General features: G+C 45.0%; 1 protein-coding gene across 1 annotated transcript in view; it reads left to right on the top strand.

Moving 5' to 3' along the window:
* Window positions 1-207: 207 nt before the first annotated feature.
* Window positions 208-17,593, top strand: part of LOC308251846 (uncharacterized protein) — a gene marked incomplete at its 3' end in the record, with an annotated part of 35,433 nt that continues 18,047 nt past the window's right edge. The window contains exons 1-6 of the mRNA XM_080675522.1: window positions 208-307; window positions 2,597-2,825; window positions 5,850-6,002; window positions 9,684-9,832; window positions 10,919-11,059; window positions 11,693-11,838. Coding sequence (XP_080531648.1) covers window positions 2,646-2,825; window positions 5,850-6,002; window positions 9,684-9,832; window positions 10,919-11,059; window positions 11,693-11,838 — 769 coding nt within the window. The 5' untranslated portion in view covers window positions 208-307; window positions 2,597-2,645. The remainder of the gene's footprint in view (window positions 308-2,596; window positions 2,826-5,849; window positions 6,003-9,683; window positions 9,833-10,918; window positions 11,060-11,692; window positions 11,839-17,593) is intronic.

Genomic DNA, 17,593 nt, shown 5'->3' with positions numbered 1-17,593 from the left:
TGATGAAAAAGCTTTACATATGTTATCTCATTTAATCCTCACAAATGCCAAAGAGGTAATATTTCCACCCTTTTTACAGATGAAGAAAATGACTCGAGGAAGTGAATTGATTACCCATAATCACCCCACCAATAATTGACAGAACAAATATAGGATTCAAACAGGTTCCTTTTGACCCAAAGCCTGTCCACCTGCTCCCCACCTGTTTGCCTTGTCAGTGTTTGCCAATTGCCTGATGATAACATCACCTGGGATGCTTACTAAAAGCAGTCAGGAGTCCGCAGGCCTGGTTCTGTTCTCAGCCAGAGTAAGTCCCTTCTTTGCTTCCGGGGGCTCATTTTTGTTATGTGTCAAACAAAAAGCTAGACAAGTGCCCCTGAGATGGCAAATAGGTTTTAGGTAGCTGCCAAGTTTGGTTGCTCTGCAGCAGCTTCCTGGAGCATAGCAGTGAGCAGAGTTCTGAGGCCACAGCTGGGTGATGGCCGTGGAGAGGGGGTGGTAGGGTGAATAACCATCCTGGTTGTCCAATACTTTCCTAGTGTTAGCACTCACAGTCCTGGGACAGCTGGTTATCCTAACGATGGCTTCCCTGGATTAGACAATCTGTAAAGTCCCAACCAGAGCTATGATTTTGTGATTTTTTTCCTTTGCCCCAGGTCCCTGAGTGTCTGCATTCTGCTGGGTTCATTCTCTCTTTTTAAAATATTTTTCACTTATGATGGGGTAATTTTGTTATGCAGCAATAGGATAGTAATACAAGTGTGATCCAAGTTGCAACTGTGAACTACCCCATGTAGCTCACATGGCATCTAACAGATGTTGCTATTTTTTCTTGAAAATTTCAAATATCCTTGGTGATGGAAGGAGACTTGACTTGGGGTGATGAACACGCTATACAATATACAGACGGTTTATTATAGAATTGTGCGCCTGAAACTTATATAATTTTATTAACCAATGTCACCCCAATAAATCCAGTAAAAAGAGAGGAAGAAAGAAAGAAAGAAAGAAAGAAAGAAAGAAAGAAAGAAAGAAAGAAAGAAAGAAAGAAAAAATGTCAAATAATTAAAGCACCCTGTAAGTTTGCAACACCTCCAAGCACCTCAGTACAGTCTGGAGCTGTGGCTCTAAGACACGAAGCATTTCTAGAGATAAAGAGGAATGTTAAAGAATGAGAAAAGGGTAGATTCCCCCAAGAAGATTTATCAGTTCTAAATTTGTAGGCACCTGCCACGCCAGTGTGGCTTCGTGGTTGAGCGTTGACCTATGAACCAGGAGGTAATGGTTCGATTCCTGGTGGCAGTACATGTCCGGGTTGCGGGCTTGATTCCCAGTAGGGAGAGTGCAGGAGGCGGTCGGTCAATGATTCTCTCTCAGCATTGATTTTTCTATCCCCCTCTCCCTCTCCCTTCCTCTCTGAAATCAATAAAAACATATTTTAAAATTGTGGGCATCTAATAACAGCTTTAAAATATGTAAAACAAAAATTTATAGAATTAATAGCAGAAGTAGACATTCACATTTATATACCTCTCTCAATAAGTGATAGAATAAGTGTACATAAAATTCTGTAAAGATAAATGTAATAGGAGACCATTGTAGAGATTTAAGCAGAAGAAGCACATGATCTGGCTTACATTTGAAAATCATAATTCTGGCAACTGGAGAACAGACCTGAGGTGCAGGTGGAAAGTGATGGTAGAGGTAGCAAAGAAGTGGTATTCTTTTCGATGTCTGCTTTTCTGAACAGCCCCTGCCTCCTTCCAGTTTCTTTGGGGTGGTTCACCAGGTCTCGCTTCAACAAGGGGAGTCCCCTTTGATGGAAAAGAACAAATACATTTTTGGACAATCTGTAGCTGGAAACTTTCCCATTTGGTGAAACTCTAATAATTGCCATAAACTTTGTCTCTGTGAACCCAGTTCAGAGACTCAACCATTAAGTTATCACATGCAGGGACCCTTTGGGACTGGGTAATTCAGAGGCCAAAGCAGGGCTGCTTGGGTAACGTCCTGGGCCAGCAGAATAATAATAAATCATTAATAACAATAAAGTTTACCGAGCACTCCACGATGTGCCAGATGTTGTGCTTTATAATCTCACTTAATCCTTCTGACAACCAAAAGCTGTTCTACAGGCTGGAAGAGACTTCATCACGCCTCTGAGGCCGCCCGGTAAGTCAAGTGGTGAAGAGAAGACTAAAATCCAGGCCTGCTCCCTCCAAAGCCTGTGTTCTTAACCACTGTGACACTGCCTGGCAAGAGTTATGTCCCTAAAGAGAACTATGCCAACTTTAAGTAAATACGTCCTTGGTAACATTTAGTACCCACTATTCAGATTAACTGCGTTCCTTTAGAAGTGAGTTCCATGGATACTGCCCTCATTTTAAAAGAGAGAACATGGATCCATGAATATAGAAATTGGAAATGGAAAAATTCCACTTGGCTATCTCTATCTTAATTCCCACTCCCATTTTAAGACAAATGAAGCACCTTAAAATTGTCAGAGAAGGGTGTGCAGCAATATTTGCCAGTTTTGGGGGGTGGGGGACGTGTAAGCTGCTCCTTAAAAATTAGATATCTGTGTGTTGGGTTTCAGGGCAAGTTACTGTTTTCAGAATCCAAGTGGAATCTAACACTATAAAACAATGCCAAGAGAAAAGACGGCAAAATACAGCAGTGAAGGAGCACCCCTGCCCGTCGTTCCAATTCTTCAAAAGTTCCTGAAAACCTACGAGAAGCATTGTGCACAGGCGCAGACGTCCGTGTGCCCAGCCATCAGAAAGGACTTGAAAACCAGCATCAACAATGAACAGATTCTCAGGAAGGTGAGCGGATGGTCTCCTCTCCTCATTCTTATCTGACATGAACGGACTAGAGTTTACTCCCAAGGAACATGGGTCCTCGGCCCCCGAAGCCCCAAACTGGTGGCGCCACCCCCTCTGTGTTCCTGCCTGAAGACCAGAGCCTGGCTCAGGTACCAAGGGCCTGCTCAGCACGTCTCCTACCTTGCCACTCCTACTGCCAAAGCTGCCATCGCAGTCCTCCCTTCAGGCCTGCCTTTTCTCACACCCCTTCACATAGGAGTGACCAACCTGCCCCTCCCCCACTCTACATCTGGAAAGCCCCGCCCCAGAGCATCATTTTTGTCCTCATTGCAGGACCTCCCTCCCCAGCACTCCAGCTACCCCACTCGATTCCTCCAGTGTCTCCTTCCCTTGACCGCCGACGGGTCCACATCATCAGGCCAGACCTGCATCGCCCATGCCTCTCATCTCACTTGGAGTGAGGTCAGCAAACACATAATTCTGATTCAAAAAGCACTGGGTTTTCAAAAAAAATCTAATGCCATATTTTTTTCTGAGATTACACCTAGGGATTGGGTGTGAGGGGAAAGAGACACTGAAACTAAATGGTCACCAGCGCAGAAAGACAGTCCATGTTTCAATAATCAAATACCTACTGATTTCCTAAAATGTTGAGTGCTAACAAGACAACACATTAAACAAAATTAGGTACTTAAGAAAAAATTAAAAGTTCCTTATTTAGGTGACTTTGACCCAAATCCATCCCACCCATATGTTTCCTGGTTGTTTTTTAGGGGAATGGGAGGATGACCACATTGCACTCCACACAAAAAGAACCTCCTAAAGTTCCTCTCCAGCCATCTCGCTCTTTCACCTGAACTTCCATTTCCCAGGCAGCTGCCCCTTGCCTCTCCCTTCACCTCCCCCTCTCTCCTCCCCTACTCTTCTCTTCCCCCTCTCCCCTCCCAGGTCTTTCTACTTCCTGCTCATCCCCAGGGAGGAGTTTTTATAATTAGCCTCCACTACTAAACCATAGGGGTTAATTATAAATTTTGTTCAGATTTATAGTCCCTTCAGCAATGTTTTCCAAACATTTTAAATTATAATCACCGCCCTGTGGCTCATTGGCCCACGCACTGAAGGATTGTGGGTTCGATTCCAGGCCCAGGTCAGGACAGGTGCAGGAGGCATAAACCAATCAATGTGTCTCTCTCACATAAATCTCTCTCTCTCTCGCGCGCTCTCTCTCCCTCTCTCTCTCTCTCTCTCTCTCTCTCCCCCTCTCCCTCTCTCCCTCTCTCTCTCTCTCTCTCTCCCCCTCTCCCTCTCTCCCTCTCTCCCTCTCTCTCTCTCTCTCTCTCTTTCTCCCTCCCTCCCTCCCTCCATCTCTCCCACTCTTTCTACAAGTCAATGGAAAATATATCCTCGGGTAAGGATTAACAAAAGTCCTATATAATAAATAGGTAATATGCAAATTGGCCACCACACCCTCACAAGATGGCTGCCTATGACCAGGCCAGCAGGGGGGTTAGTGAGGGACAACCAAACAACTGAACAAGCAGGCTGTGTGGGGCGACCAGGCCAGCGGGGGCAGGGGGCAGTTGGGGGTGACCAGGCTGGCTGGGGCGGGGGGCAGTTAGGGGTGACTAGGCCAGCAGAGGGGGACAGTTGGGGGCAACCAGGCCAGCAGTGGGGGGGCAGTAAGAGGTGACCAGGCCAGCAGGGGAGGGGGCAGTTAGGGGCAACCAGGCCAACAGAGGGGGGAAGTTGTGGGCAACCAGGCCAATGGAGGGGAGGCAGTTAGGGGCAATCAGGCCAGCACGCAGAGGCAGTGAGAAGTGATCAGGCCGTCAGGGGAGGCAGTTAGGGGCGACCAGGCAGGCAGGCAGGTGAGCAATTAGGAGCCAGTGGTCCAGGATTGTGAGAGGGATGTCTGACTGTGGTTTAGGCCCGATCCCCAGGATCGGGCCTAAACCGGCAGCGGACATCACCCAAGGGGGTCCCAGATTGAAGAGGGTGCAGGCTGGGCTGAGGGGACCCCCTGACCCCATGCACGAATTTTGTGCACCGGGCCTCTAATAAGTAAATAAAATAAATTACAATCACCATTAGAAATACAATTAACATTCTGACCCAGTATATAAGAACTGCTGGATTGCTTTGGTTGGGTTCCATTTTGATTTTGAATATCATGAAAAGTCTCATAAGACAGTTATTTCTTACTGCTTATAATACATTCAGATAATTTCTTCTTTCCTGCTTCATTAAAGAAAAAAAATGAAATTGATTTCCTGGCCCAGTGGTCAGCAAACTGTGGCTTGTGAGCCACATGCGGCTCTTTGGCCCCTTGAGTGTGGCTCTTCCACAAAATACCACGGCCTGGGCGAGTCTATTTTGAAGAAGTGGCGTTAGAAGAAGTTTAAGTTTAAAAAATTTGGCTCTCAAAAGAAATTTCAATCATTGTTCTGCTGATATTTGGCTCTGCTGACTAATGAGTTTGCCGACCACTGTCCTGGCCCAATAATGGGTAGTAACCTGCTGGAAACATCTCTGCCCTGTAGGTCTTTTCATGGACGTCTGGGTATGGCAGTAACTTCATACGTTGTGTTGAGTGCACACCATGCACACCAATGCACTCCTGTCCCACAATTAGTAACTATTTAAATGTTCTTCTAATGTTGTCTAATGACAGTGTTCTTCCTCCACATATTCAGATGCATGATGTCTCTTTATTGTTTCTGGTTTTGGTTTGTTTTGTTTATCCTCACCCAAGGATATTTTTCCATTGATTTTTTGGAGAGAGTGGAAGGGAGCGGGGGAGACAGAGAGAGAGAAACATCGATGTGAGAGAGACACATCGATTGGTTGCCTCCCGCATGCATCCCCAGCAGGGCCAGGGACCAAGCCTGCAACCAAGGTACATGCCCTTGACTGGAAACGAACCAGACCCTCAGTCCTAGGGCCAACACTCTATCCACTGAGCCAAACCGGCTAGGGCTGGATGTCTCTTTATGATACCCACCTGTGGTTTTTCTCTTACACCAGTTTGTACTTGTAAAACCCGATGACTCCCAGCCAAGCACCCTACCAATTTCTTTGGAACCTTTGCTCATGACAATTCGAGATGAGTGTTACATGCTGGGGAAGCAGATCTGCATCTGGGGACTTCAACTGAGCAACCCGGAGATTGCCAGACTCGTGAGTCATGCATTTTAAAAACTTTATTTGATTAATCTTAAAATTGACAGTAAGCATATTACATCATGTGTTCCAGCTATCATTTATTTGGTTGTTGACTGATACACTCCAAGGTTTTCTTTAAAAAAGAAATAAGAAACAATGTATTTTAATGAAACATTTCAAACAGATAAAAGTACAGAAAATAATAGAACTGACATCCTTGTATATTTTGTGAAATATACTTTATTAAGGCATAAACATTGTGAGTTTTACAAATACAATAGCTAAGCTTCATCTCGCTTCTTCCCCCATCCACTGCCCAGAGGCACAATCCTCTGCTTTAATGATGCTCTCAGAGGGAAAGCTGGCTTCATGCCCACGTCCTCCTCCAGGCTCCCACCTGTCTCATTCATGGACCTTGGGCTATTCCTCACTAACCTGCCAGTCAGTCTGCACATTTTTTTAAAAAGTATTTTTTAACACTCTTAGAAGAAAAGCTTTATGGTGTTGGGATTAGCAGTGATTTAGCAGTGATTTCTTGGATATGACACTAACAGCGCAGGCAACAAAAGAAAAGCTAGGTGAATTGACTTCACCCAAACTCAACACTTCTATGCATCGAAAGGCACAGACAACAGAATGAAAAGGCAACCCGTGGAATGGCAGAAAATGATGGCAAATCACATATCTGATAAAGGGTTAATAGCCAGGGTATACAGAGAACTCCTACACCTCACCAACAACAAAACAAGCAACCTGAATTAAAAATGGGCAAAAGACCTGAGTAGGCATTCTCCAAGGAGATATACAAATGACCAATACACACTAGATGCTCCACATCACCACTAATCACTGTAGAAATGCATGTCAAAACCACAATGAGATACCACCTCATGTAAACTAGGGTGGTTACTATAAAAAAAGAGCGGAAATAACATGTTGATGAGGATGTGGAGAAATTGGAACCCTTGTGCGCTGTTGGTAGGAATGTAAAACGATGCAGCCACTATGGAAAACAGTACAGAGGTTCCTCAAAAAATTAAAATAGGATTATCATACAATCCAGCAATTCCATTTCTGGGTATATGGCCAAAAGAATTGAAAACAGGGTCTCAAAGAGATATTTGTACTCTCATATTCATAGCAACATTCACATTGTCAAAGGTGGAAACAATCCAAATGGACAGGCAAATGGAAAAAAAAAATGTGGTATATACATACAATAGAATATTATTCAGCTTAAAAATGCTGACACATGCTACAGCATGGACCTTGAAGAACTTATCGTAAGTTAAATAAGTCAGTCACAAAAGGACAAATACTAAATCATTCCACTTACATGAGGTCCCCGGAGTGGTCAGATTCAGAGACAGAAGGAGTGGCAGTTAGTTGCCAGGGGCCGGGGGAGCGGAGAATGAGTGTGATTTATTGGGCACAGAGTTTCCGTTTTGTAAAACGAAAAAGTTCTGGAGACGGAAGGTGCTGACAGTTGCACAACAGTGTGAATGTACTTAACGCCACTGAACTGCACACTTAAAAATGGTGAAGATGGTACATTTTATGTTATGTGTACTAGTATTTGACCACAATTTACGACGATTTGAAATATATAACCAGAATTTTTAGTTGTTTTCATTCAGAGGGCCAGTCAGGGTACCCAGTCCATTCAAGTCGGAAATACAGCGCTGTCCCTGATGTTAAAAGTGACGCTTCACAGTTCCGGAAAGCGTGGCCCTCGTGGCGATATGGCGGCTGCTGAGAAAGTCCTCTGTAGATGGCTGTGGTCTTGCCCGCAGCAGGGCTTGAGCCCCGGGAGGGACACGGCAAACCACTGGTTCAGATCTCTGGGACCTGGTAGAGCCTGTTTTGCACAGACCAACATGACCAGAGGCAGTGACGTGCGTGCCGCAAGGGATCCTCTGTCGGAAGCAGCGTGAGAAATCCAATCAGCACTCAGCCCAGGCCTTCCCTCATTAAAGAGGCCGGGGGCACAGCGCTAAGGTCGAGGTTGCGAGTGCTTTTTTATTCTCAGCCGAGGTATAATTTGGAATCCTATCTCTGACCAACGTGTCATTAGCTCAAAAAACCCTAAATCCTCCAGACCTCACCACGGCCTCTCTTAGGCCTAAATTCAGAACGGAAGGAATCCTCAGGTGGTGGTGATTCTTATTGCTAAAAGGGGGCCTTCATGATTTGTAGCTTTAATGGCCCTTTCCTGTCAGGAAGGTAGGGATTTAACTGACTGGGATCATTTGTTACCACAAGAAACGACCTTGCCGTTGACCCCTCCATTCAGGAACCCAGGGAACAGGAGATGGCTCCAAACGCTCACGTGTCGCCCCCAGTCCAGCTGTGTCAATGTGAGCAGCACCTAGTTCCTGCATTTGCACAGCCTAGTTCTGAGCAGACCCCCAAATCCTGGTAATATCTATAAGTATGAAAATGAATCATTGGTGAGAGCATTTAACTATTATAACGTTATCTGAGTGTAAGATTGGCACAGCAATACTTCTCTACTTTAAAGAACACCACCACAGGAGGATAAACACGTGTTGGTCAGACTATGAACACCTGTGCTGGTTTGCTAGGGCTGCCATGACAAAGTGCCACAGATTGCGTGGCTCAAACAATAGAAATGTGTTTTCCCACAGTTCTAGAGGCTAGAAGTCTGAGCCCAAGGTGCCAGCAGGGTCGGTTTCTTCTGAGGCCTCTCTCCTTGGCTTGTAAATGGTGATCTTTTCCCTGTGTCTTCCCATGGTCTTCCCTCTGCACAAGTCTGTGCCCGAATTTCCTTTTCCCATAAGGACACCAGTCAGATTCCATTAGGGCAGTGGTCAGCAAACTGCGGCTTGCGAGCCACATGTGGCTCTTTGGCCCCTTGAGTGTGGCTCTTCCACAAAATACCACGGCCTGGGCGAGTCTATTTTGAAGAAGTGGTGTTAGAAGAAGTTTAAGTATAAAAATTTGTCTCTTCAAAAGAAATTTCAATCGTTGTACTGTTGATATTTGGCTCTGTTGACTAATGAGTTTGCTGACCACTGCATTAGGGTCATCCTAATGACCTCATTTTAACTTAATTACCTCTTTAAAGGAACTGCCTCAGCAAATATAATTACATGCTGAGGTGCTGGCAATTAGAACTTCAACATATGAAAGTGGGAAGGGGCACCATTTAGCCCTTAATGACATCTAAAAGATATGCTACAACATATCTTATCTCATCATAAAGCTTGGTGTTTCCCATATAATTCCTTTTTTTAAAAAAATAATACGTGTGTGTTTTTTTTAATATATTTTTATTGATTTCAGAGAGGAACGAAGGGAGAGAGAGAGATCAATGGAAACATCCATGATGAGAGGGAATCATAGATTGGCTGCCTTCTGCAGGTCCCCCACTGGGGATGGAACCCACAACCCAGGCATGTGCCCTTGACCAGAATCAAACCTGGGACCTTTCAGTTTGCAGGCCAACGCTCTATCCACTGAGCCAAACCGACTAGGGCTCCTATATAATTCTTTGATGAGTCTTCATTTTTAAGGGAAATTATTCTGTTTGCATGCCACTTTCTCCTTGGGTAAGTAGAAAGTTATTTTAGAAGCAAAAATGTTGAGGTATTTAAGATAATTGACTTTTAAGTAACATGAACACAGAACATATTAATCTTTATTACATAGGAACCCTTTACTTTGCATTCTCAGGCTTTGCTTCTGGAATTGAAGGGGCACACCCCCTGCCCACTGACCACCCTAGAACTCATTGATTGCAAGATGGATCTGTGGTCTCTGGGGAGGCTTGGGCAGGCTCTGCAGTTCAGCAGTTTGCATTCTCTTGTCCTCGATTACTGCAAGTAAGGCTCTGACTGCTGTCAGCTGGGGGAGGCGAAGGCAGGGGAGGGCAATGTCCCATTTCCTTGCGTCTTATCAAGTCATCATTGAAAGAGGACACTGTAAAACCGCCTTGGAGTTAATGTTCCTGAGTGAATGTTAGGGTTCTCACAAAAGAGCCTTTTCATTCATTTATTCTTTCAACAAATATTTGTCCAAGGCCTGTCTGTGCAAGACCCTGTGCTCATTGCTAAGAAAGATGCAAATATACACAGGGTGAGGCTGCTGTCCGAGGGAGCCCTCAGGCTAGCAGCGGAGAGGAGACGTGCTCTTCTTGATGATGCAAAATGTAAGGTGGACGCTGAATAGCACAAAAGATGTCCATATAAAGCTTAGCGGTCGTGTGGCTAAGGGAAACCACAGCCTCTAGGGACGGTGCAATGGGAGGGGAGGCACAACCCAGGGTCATGGAAGGAGGACTGGGAGGTTGGACTTCCCTGAACCTGCTCTGGACAAATTTTAAAAGGCCACTCCTGCCTGGCCCGTGTGGCTGAGTTGTGGAGCATCGATCCATGAGCCAGGAGTTCGCTGTTCAATTCTGGGTCAAGGCACATGCCTGGGTTGCAGGCTTGATCCCCAGGAGGGGGTGCAGGAGGCAGCCGATCAATGATTCCTTCTCTCTCATCAATGTTTTTCTCCCTCCCTATCTCTTCCTTGCTCTTTCTGAAATCAATTAAAAAAAAAAAATTAAGGCCCCTCCTTACAGAGTCCTGTTACCATTGAGCCTTCCCAGACTCCTTCGGCCCTGCCAGCTGGGCTATCTCTCCTGACCGCAGGGTTCAGAGCTCGCTCTCCATCTGCTCCCTTGAATGGCTACTCAAACCATCCACTGCTCTTTGCTCAGAAGGCAGACTCCAGGCCCCCTTCCTCCACACACAGGCAGCCCCCTCTGTTAACCCAGCCCACCCAGAGCCAGCCCTGGCTCAGGAAGCCCAAATCAAGGATCAGCAAAAGTGCCTCTAACTGCCCTAGAGGTGCTTGAAAATTACTAATCCAGTGGGTACATAGGTCTTAAAAGTCACTAATTTGTTTCTGTCATTTCCTTTCAGATTTGAAAGTGAAGAAATTGAGAGCATTTTCTCAGGCCTGGAGAACAACCACAGCCTTCAAGGCCTCAGCCTGCGCTACTGTGGTCTGGGGCCACAGAGCGGGCCACGCCTGGGCTCTGTCATCTGCCGGAGTGCCGTTTGGTGAGAGGCGTCCCCTGTCGCCCAGCCTGCCTCCTGGCGCTGTTCTGTCTGGAATTATATAACCAGCTTATTGACAGAGCCCACTAGTTCCCCTGACTTTTCATTATGTTTCTAATCATCTTTTTCTCTCCTCTCGTTATGTTGTGTTTTCTTCTTCTTAATGATAAGAGCAAGATCCTCTACTTACGCCCTAACCGGTTTGGCTCAGTGGATAGAGTGTCGGCCTGTGGACTGAAGGGTCCCAGGTTCAATTCTGGTCAAGGGCATGTACCTTGGTTGTGGGCACATCCCCAGGAGGGGGTGTGCAGGAGGCAGCTGATCAATGTTTCTAACTCTCTATCCCTCTATCTTCATCTCTGTAAAAAATCAATAAAATGTATAAAAAAAAAAAAAAAAAAGACCCTCTACTTACATTTGAGATTCAGGGATGTCGTGTTCAATGCATGTCTCTGGCCATAACGTGGCCACCAGGTCTATGTTTTATGCCATGGTCTATTATTTATTGTGGTTATTTATTATTTTATAACGAGGTCTAAATATTAGCATTTTATTTTATGAGGTGGAGACCTCAAATCCTGATCTGAGAGAGTGGAAATAACATCTAACGAGCCGTGTATTTGGCCCCTTCCCCAGCGAGCTGCACCTTGATGGCAATTACTTGCAGTGTTCCGGAGCGCTGGCCCTCCTCAGGCCCATAGCAGAGTATGCCGAGATGAGGGGCAGAGGCCCGCCAGCCACAGCCTCGCCAGACGCCAGCGGTCCCCCTCACGCACTCCCAGGTAAGCGCTGGAGAACTAGAAGGACACTGCTTTGCCACTGAGTGACCTTCCCAGTGGTCCATCGCGAGTCTGCTTCCTGAGGCTGCGTGAGACCAGAACAAGAGACCCCAAAGATATTCTTGTCTGGATCTTCAGAATCTGTGACTATGTGACCTTCATGGCAAAAGGGACTTTGCAGATGTGAGCGAATTAAGGCTCTTGCTTAGGGGATTATCCCGGGTTAGCTGAGCGGGTCCAGTGTAATTGCCAGGGTCTTTATGAGAGGGAGGCAGGAGGGTCATAGTCAGAGAGAAAAGGTGACAGTAGGAGGAGAGGTGGCAGTGACGTGAGGAAGGGGCCATGAGCCAGGAATGCAGATGCTGGATAGGGCTAGGAAGCAGATTCTTCCCAGAGCCTCCAGAAGGACGCAGCTCTGCCGATGCCTTCACTTTGGCCTCTTAGACCTTTCAGACTTCTGACCTCCAACAGTGGAAGATAATACAGTTGTGTTGTTTGAAGCCACTAAGTTGGTGGTCATTGGTTACAGCAGCAATAGGAAACTAGTGCAGCATGCAAATCAGAAAGCAACCCAAACAAAATTAAAGTTAACTAGGGTTTTATTGGCTCACATAACTGGCGTGTCAGCAGGTGGTGTGGTCTTCAGAGATGGCTGCAGTCAGGGGTGCAGACCACGTCATCAGGAGAACCCGAGTTTGCTGCTCATCACTCTGCTTCCCTTCTGAGGGTTGGTCTCCTCTCCCAGTGCACTAGACTTGCTGTGGTGATCATGTCACAATATATACGTATATGAAATCATTATGTTCGACACCTGAAACTAACATAATGTTATATGTCAATTGTATCTCAATTTCTTTTATTTATTTATTTATTTTTAATCCTCACCCGAGGATATTTTTCCATTGATTTTTAGGGAGAGTGGAAGAGAGAGGGAAAGACACAGAGAAACATCGCTTTGAGAGAAACACATTAATTGGTTGCCTCCTGCACACGCCCTGACCAGGACCCGGGTTGGGGAGGAGCCTACAACCGAGGTACGTGCCCTTGAACAGACTCAAACCCGGGACCCTTTGGTCCACAGTCCAATGCTCTGTCCACTGAGCCAAACTGGCTAGGTCTGTATCTCAATTTAAAAAAAAAAATTATTCACTGACGTGCCCTATTTAAAAAAAGAGCTGAAGTCAAGGTTACTTTGTGGAAATGAGCTCAAAGAACTTGTAATGAACACAGATTCACAAATACAATGGTAATCCCCCATTTAGGTATTTTCATGGTATCAAAATTATACAGGTTATTAGTTGAATTTGATAATTCAGTCACCCCAACAAATACACAAAAGGAAGCTGAAAAACAATGTTTGCTATCAAATATTACTTTCCCTCTGCTATTTTCTACCAAGATTCTTAAGAAGCCATGGTCCGATTTATGAAGTCCTGTATTGTAACTTTGGTTTCTAAATAACTAAGTGAATCTGTGATTTTCTTTTAAAGAAATCATTGGAAATGTAAAAGCACCCTTTTAAGGGATTGCTGTGTGGCAGGCAGGGACAGATCTGAGAAGTGTGGGACTGGAAAAGTGAAGACCAGGAGCCCTGGCCAGGTGGCACAGTTGGTTGAGCATCATCCTGTGCACCAAGTGGTTGTGGGTTCAATTCCTGGTCAAGGCACATACCTAGGATGTGGGTTTGATCCCGAGTCAGGGCACGTGTGGGAGGCAACTGATCAATGTTTCTCTCTCACATTGATCTTTCTCTCTCTCTCTCTCCCCTCCCTCCCTCTCTCTCATATATATATATATATATATATACATATATATATATATATGTATATATATATATATATGCATATATATATATGTGTATATATATATATGCATATATATATATATGCATATATATATGTGTGTGTGTGTGTGTGTGAGTATACACACACATATATATATATAAATGAAAACATCCTTTGGTAAAGATTTTTTTAAAAAGTGACAAGGATGCAGGGAAGAAATGTGAAGATCTATTCTGGTTGTTCCAACTAGTTTTCTGCTGAAAGGGGCATTAAGGCTTAGTCTTAGGGTTCTGGATTTGTTTTCCTTGAGAGCCACAAAAGCCAGGGTCAGAGCTGACCACAGAGAGCGCCTGCCCTGTCATTCTTCACAGCAACCTGGACAGGGTGCAAACTGCTCCCGCTGAGCCATGCCCTGAGGTCAGTGGTTGGCACACAGAACCTCTTGTAAGTTCATCTCATTACTCAGGATCTTAGCAATCGCAACAACAAAACCCACACCAAGTACATGTCTAGGCTCTTCTCTTCCTCTAAGGCTGACTGTGACAGGCTCTAACATTTACATTCACTAGAACCTTAATTTTTGTTGAGTGCATCCAGTGCATTTTAGCTCTTCTGCATTCTTCTGGGTAATGTATCAGTCTGCTCGGGCTGCCATAACAAAATACCACAGGCTGGATGGTTTAAAGAACACAGTTATTTTCTCACAGCTCTGGAGGCTGGAAATCCCAGCTCAAAGTGCCAGCTGATTCAGTTCCTATTAAGAGCTCTCTTTCTGGCTTACAGATGGCCGCCCTCTTGCTGTGTCCTCACGTGGCCTTTCTGGGTACATACACACGCGCACATACGCTCACACACACACACACACACGCACACACACACACGTGCAGCATTCTCTGGTCTCTCTCCAATAAGGACACTAATTCTATCTGATCAGGGACCCACCTTTATGACCTCATTTAAACCTTAATTACTTCCTAAGACAGGGGTGGGGAACCTCCGACCAGCAGGCCATACAAGGCCCACAAAATCATTTGGTCTGGCCCTGCTGAGGCATTAGGGGTGAGTTAAGTAAATGTTTGACCAAATATAGCAGGCTAATTTTTAAGTTGATAATTTAGTATGGCCTGCAAATGATGTTATAAATACCTAAATGGCCATTGGTAGAAACAAGGTTCCCCACCCCTGTCCTAAGAGGACAGTAGGGGTTCAGAATGAGTTGCCCCAAGATGTACCTGGTATGTGAATTGCTTTTAACCAAAGGCCACCAAGACCTTGTGAGCTCAGAAGAAACTTCTACCCCATCTTAACTATCTAGGAGAATTTGAATTAGGGGCCTTGACCAAAATAAGAGATTTTTAGAGATAACCTTTGTTTGACCTATCTGTAGGGCAGGACAAATGACTAATTACTGAACATCTGCTCTTCTTCTTGTCCTGCAATGACCTTCCTTCCCTCTGAAGCCTCAAGGTGATCCTTAGCTCAGAGTGTCATATAGATCTCATTATTCAGAGAAACCAAGATAGCGGCATAGGTAAACATCTGAACTTGCCACCTCGTGCAACAACTTCAAAAATACAACTAAAAGACAAAACAGACATCATCCAGAACCACAGGAAGACTGGCTAAGTGGAAATTCTACAACTAGAAGGAAAGAGAAAAGCACACTGAGACTCAGAGGAGCTACAGGAGGCAGAGATACAGAGGCATGCGCGTGGAGAGGGCTGGCAACTGAGTACGCTGCTGGCTTTCTCAAGCTGGAGGGAGACACAAGCTCCCGACTGCTCTGAACTCCAGTTCTGGGCGAGACTCGGGGGACTCAGACTCATACGGGGAGAAACTAGATTGTCTGGCAGTGGGCGGAACTCAAGGGCAGCTTTCTCTCAGAGGTGCTTGCAGCGATTACCAAGGGACACTAAGACACGGGGGCCTCTTAAGGCAGGGCTGACGGGAAGCAATTGCTGTTTGCTCCGCCCTGAGACTCCATCCCATTCAAGCTGTGCGCAGAGGCTTTTGCATAGGAATGGCCTGGTCCTTTGAAATCTAAATTTAACTATCAAACTGCAGCTGAGTCAGAGAGACCCAGAACATCCAAAAGAAGGCCCAAGGCCCCACAGCAGCTTGCATTGCTTCACACCTAGGCCTCATCTGGGCACCTCCAAAACACAAACAAAGAAGAGGAATCTGCAGAACTCTCTGTAGCTCCTGCTGGGTGGCCTCAGGCAGAGGCTAAATTAGCACCTCCTTGGAGATCCAAGAGCCAGTGTACCCAGGGGTCCGAGTAGGACCATCCAGATTACAACTCCTCAGATCCATAAGGGACACACTCTGGGGTAGAATCAGTGATCACCAAAGCCCCACTGAAGCAAGTCTTGCCTCATAAGGGTGTCTCCAGCACAGAAGTTCTCCCAGCGTAGACACAGCTGATCCTCACAGCCAATTGGCCTGGAGGTCAATTCCTCCCAGTGATACCAACGACAATCAAGGCTTAACTACAACAAGACTATGCACACAGCCCACAAAGGGGTGCACCAAGAGTGTCCACCTCAGGTAACGGGGGAGGCTGAGCCTCTGGGCCCTATAGGACACCTAGCACACAAAGCCACTCTATCAACTCATGGAAGCAGCCAAAATGTGGAGACAAAGAAACAGATCACAAATGAAAGAAATGGAGGAAAGCAAATGACTGGATACAGCGTTCAAAACCACAGTTATAAGGTTTTTCAAGAATTTTCTAGAAAAGGCCAATAAATTTAGTGAGACCCTGGAGGATATGAAAAAGGACCAACTAGAAATTAAGCATACACTGACTGAAAAAAAAAAAATATACAGAGATCTAACAGCAGACTAGAGGATCGCAAGAATCAAGTCAAAGATTTGAAATACAAAGAAGCAAAAACACCCAACCGGAAAAGCAAAAAGAAAAAAGAATCCAAAAATATGAAGATAGTGTAAGGAGCCTCTGGGACAACTTCAAGCGTACCAACAACCGAATTATGGGGGTGCCAGAAGAAGAGAGAGAGCAAGATACTGAAAACCTATTTGAAGAAATAATGACAGAAAACTTCCCCCACCTGGTGAAAGAAATAGATTTACAAGTCCAGGAAGCACACAGAACCCCAAACAAAAGGAACCCAAAGAGGACCACACCAAGACACATCATAATTAAAATACCAAGAGCAAAAGACAAAGAGAGAATATTAAAAGCAGCAAGAGAAAAACAGTTAGTTACCTACAAGGGAGCACCCATACGATTGTCAGCTGATTTCTCAACAGAAACTATGCAGGCCAGACGGGAGTGGCAAGAAATATTCAAAGTGATGAATAGCAAGAACCTACAACCAAGATTATTCTACCCAGCAAAGCCATCATTCAGAATTGAAGGGCAAATAAAGAGCTTCACAGATAAGAAAAAGCTAAAGGAGTTCATCACCACCAAACCAGTATTATATGAAATGCTGAAAGGTATTCTTTAAGAAGAAGAAGAAGAAGAAAAAGGTAAAGATAAAAATTATGAACAACAAATACATATCTATCAACAAGTAAATCTAAAAATCAAGTGAATAAAAAAATCTGATGAACAGAATAATCTTGTGAATATAATAGAATCATGGGCATAGAAAGGGAGTGGACTGACAATCCTCGGGGGGAAAGAGGTGTGGGGGGTGCGGAAAGAGACTGGACAAAAATTATACACCAATGGATGAGGACAGTGGGGGCGGGGGTAAGGGCACGGGGTGGGTTGGGGTGGGGTGGGAACCAGGTGGAGGGGAGCTATGGTGGGGGGGAAAGAGGAACAATTGTAATAATCTGAATAATAAAGATTTTTAAAAATAATAATAATAAATAAAAAGATCTCATTATTGCTATCTGTCTTTGAACCCCTCATGTGTGTGGGCTTCCTATACATATGTATGTGATTAAATTTGGTTATTTTCTCTTGCTAATTTGTCTCATGTCTATTTGATTATTAGACC

The sequence above is a fragment of the Plecotus auritus genome (genome assembly GCF_963455305.1).
Source record: "Plecotus auritus genome assembly, chromosome: 6".
NCBI lineage: Eukaryota > Metazoa > Chordata > Mammalia > Chiroptera > Vespertilionidae > Plecotus > Plecotus auritus.
The sequence above is the reverse complement of the archived record's forward strand: the minus strand, read 5'-3'. Positions and strand labels throughout refer to the sequence as shown.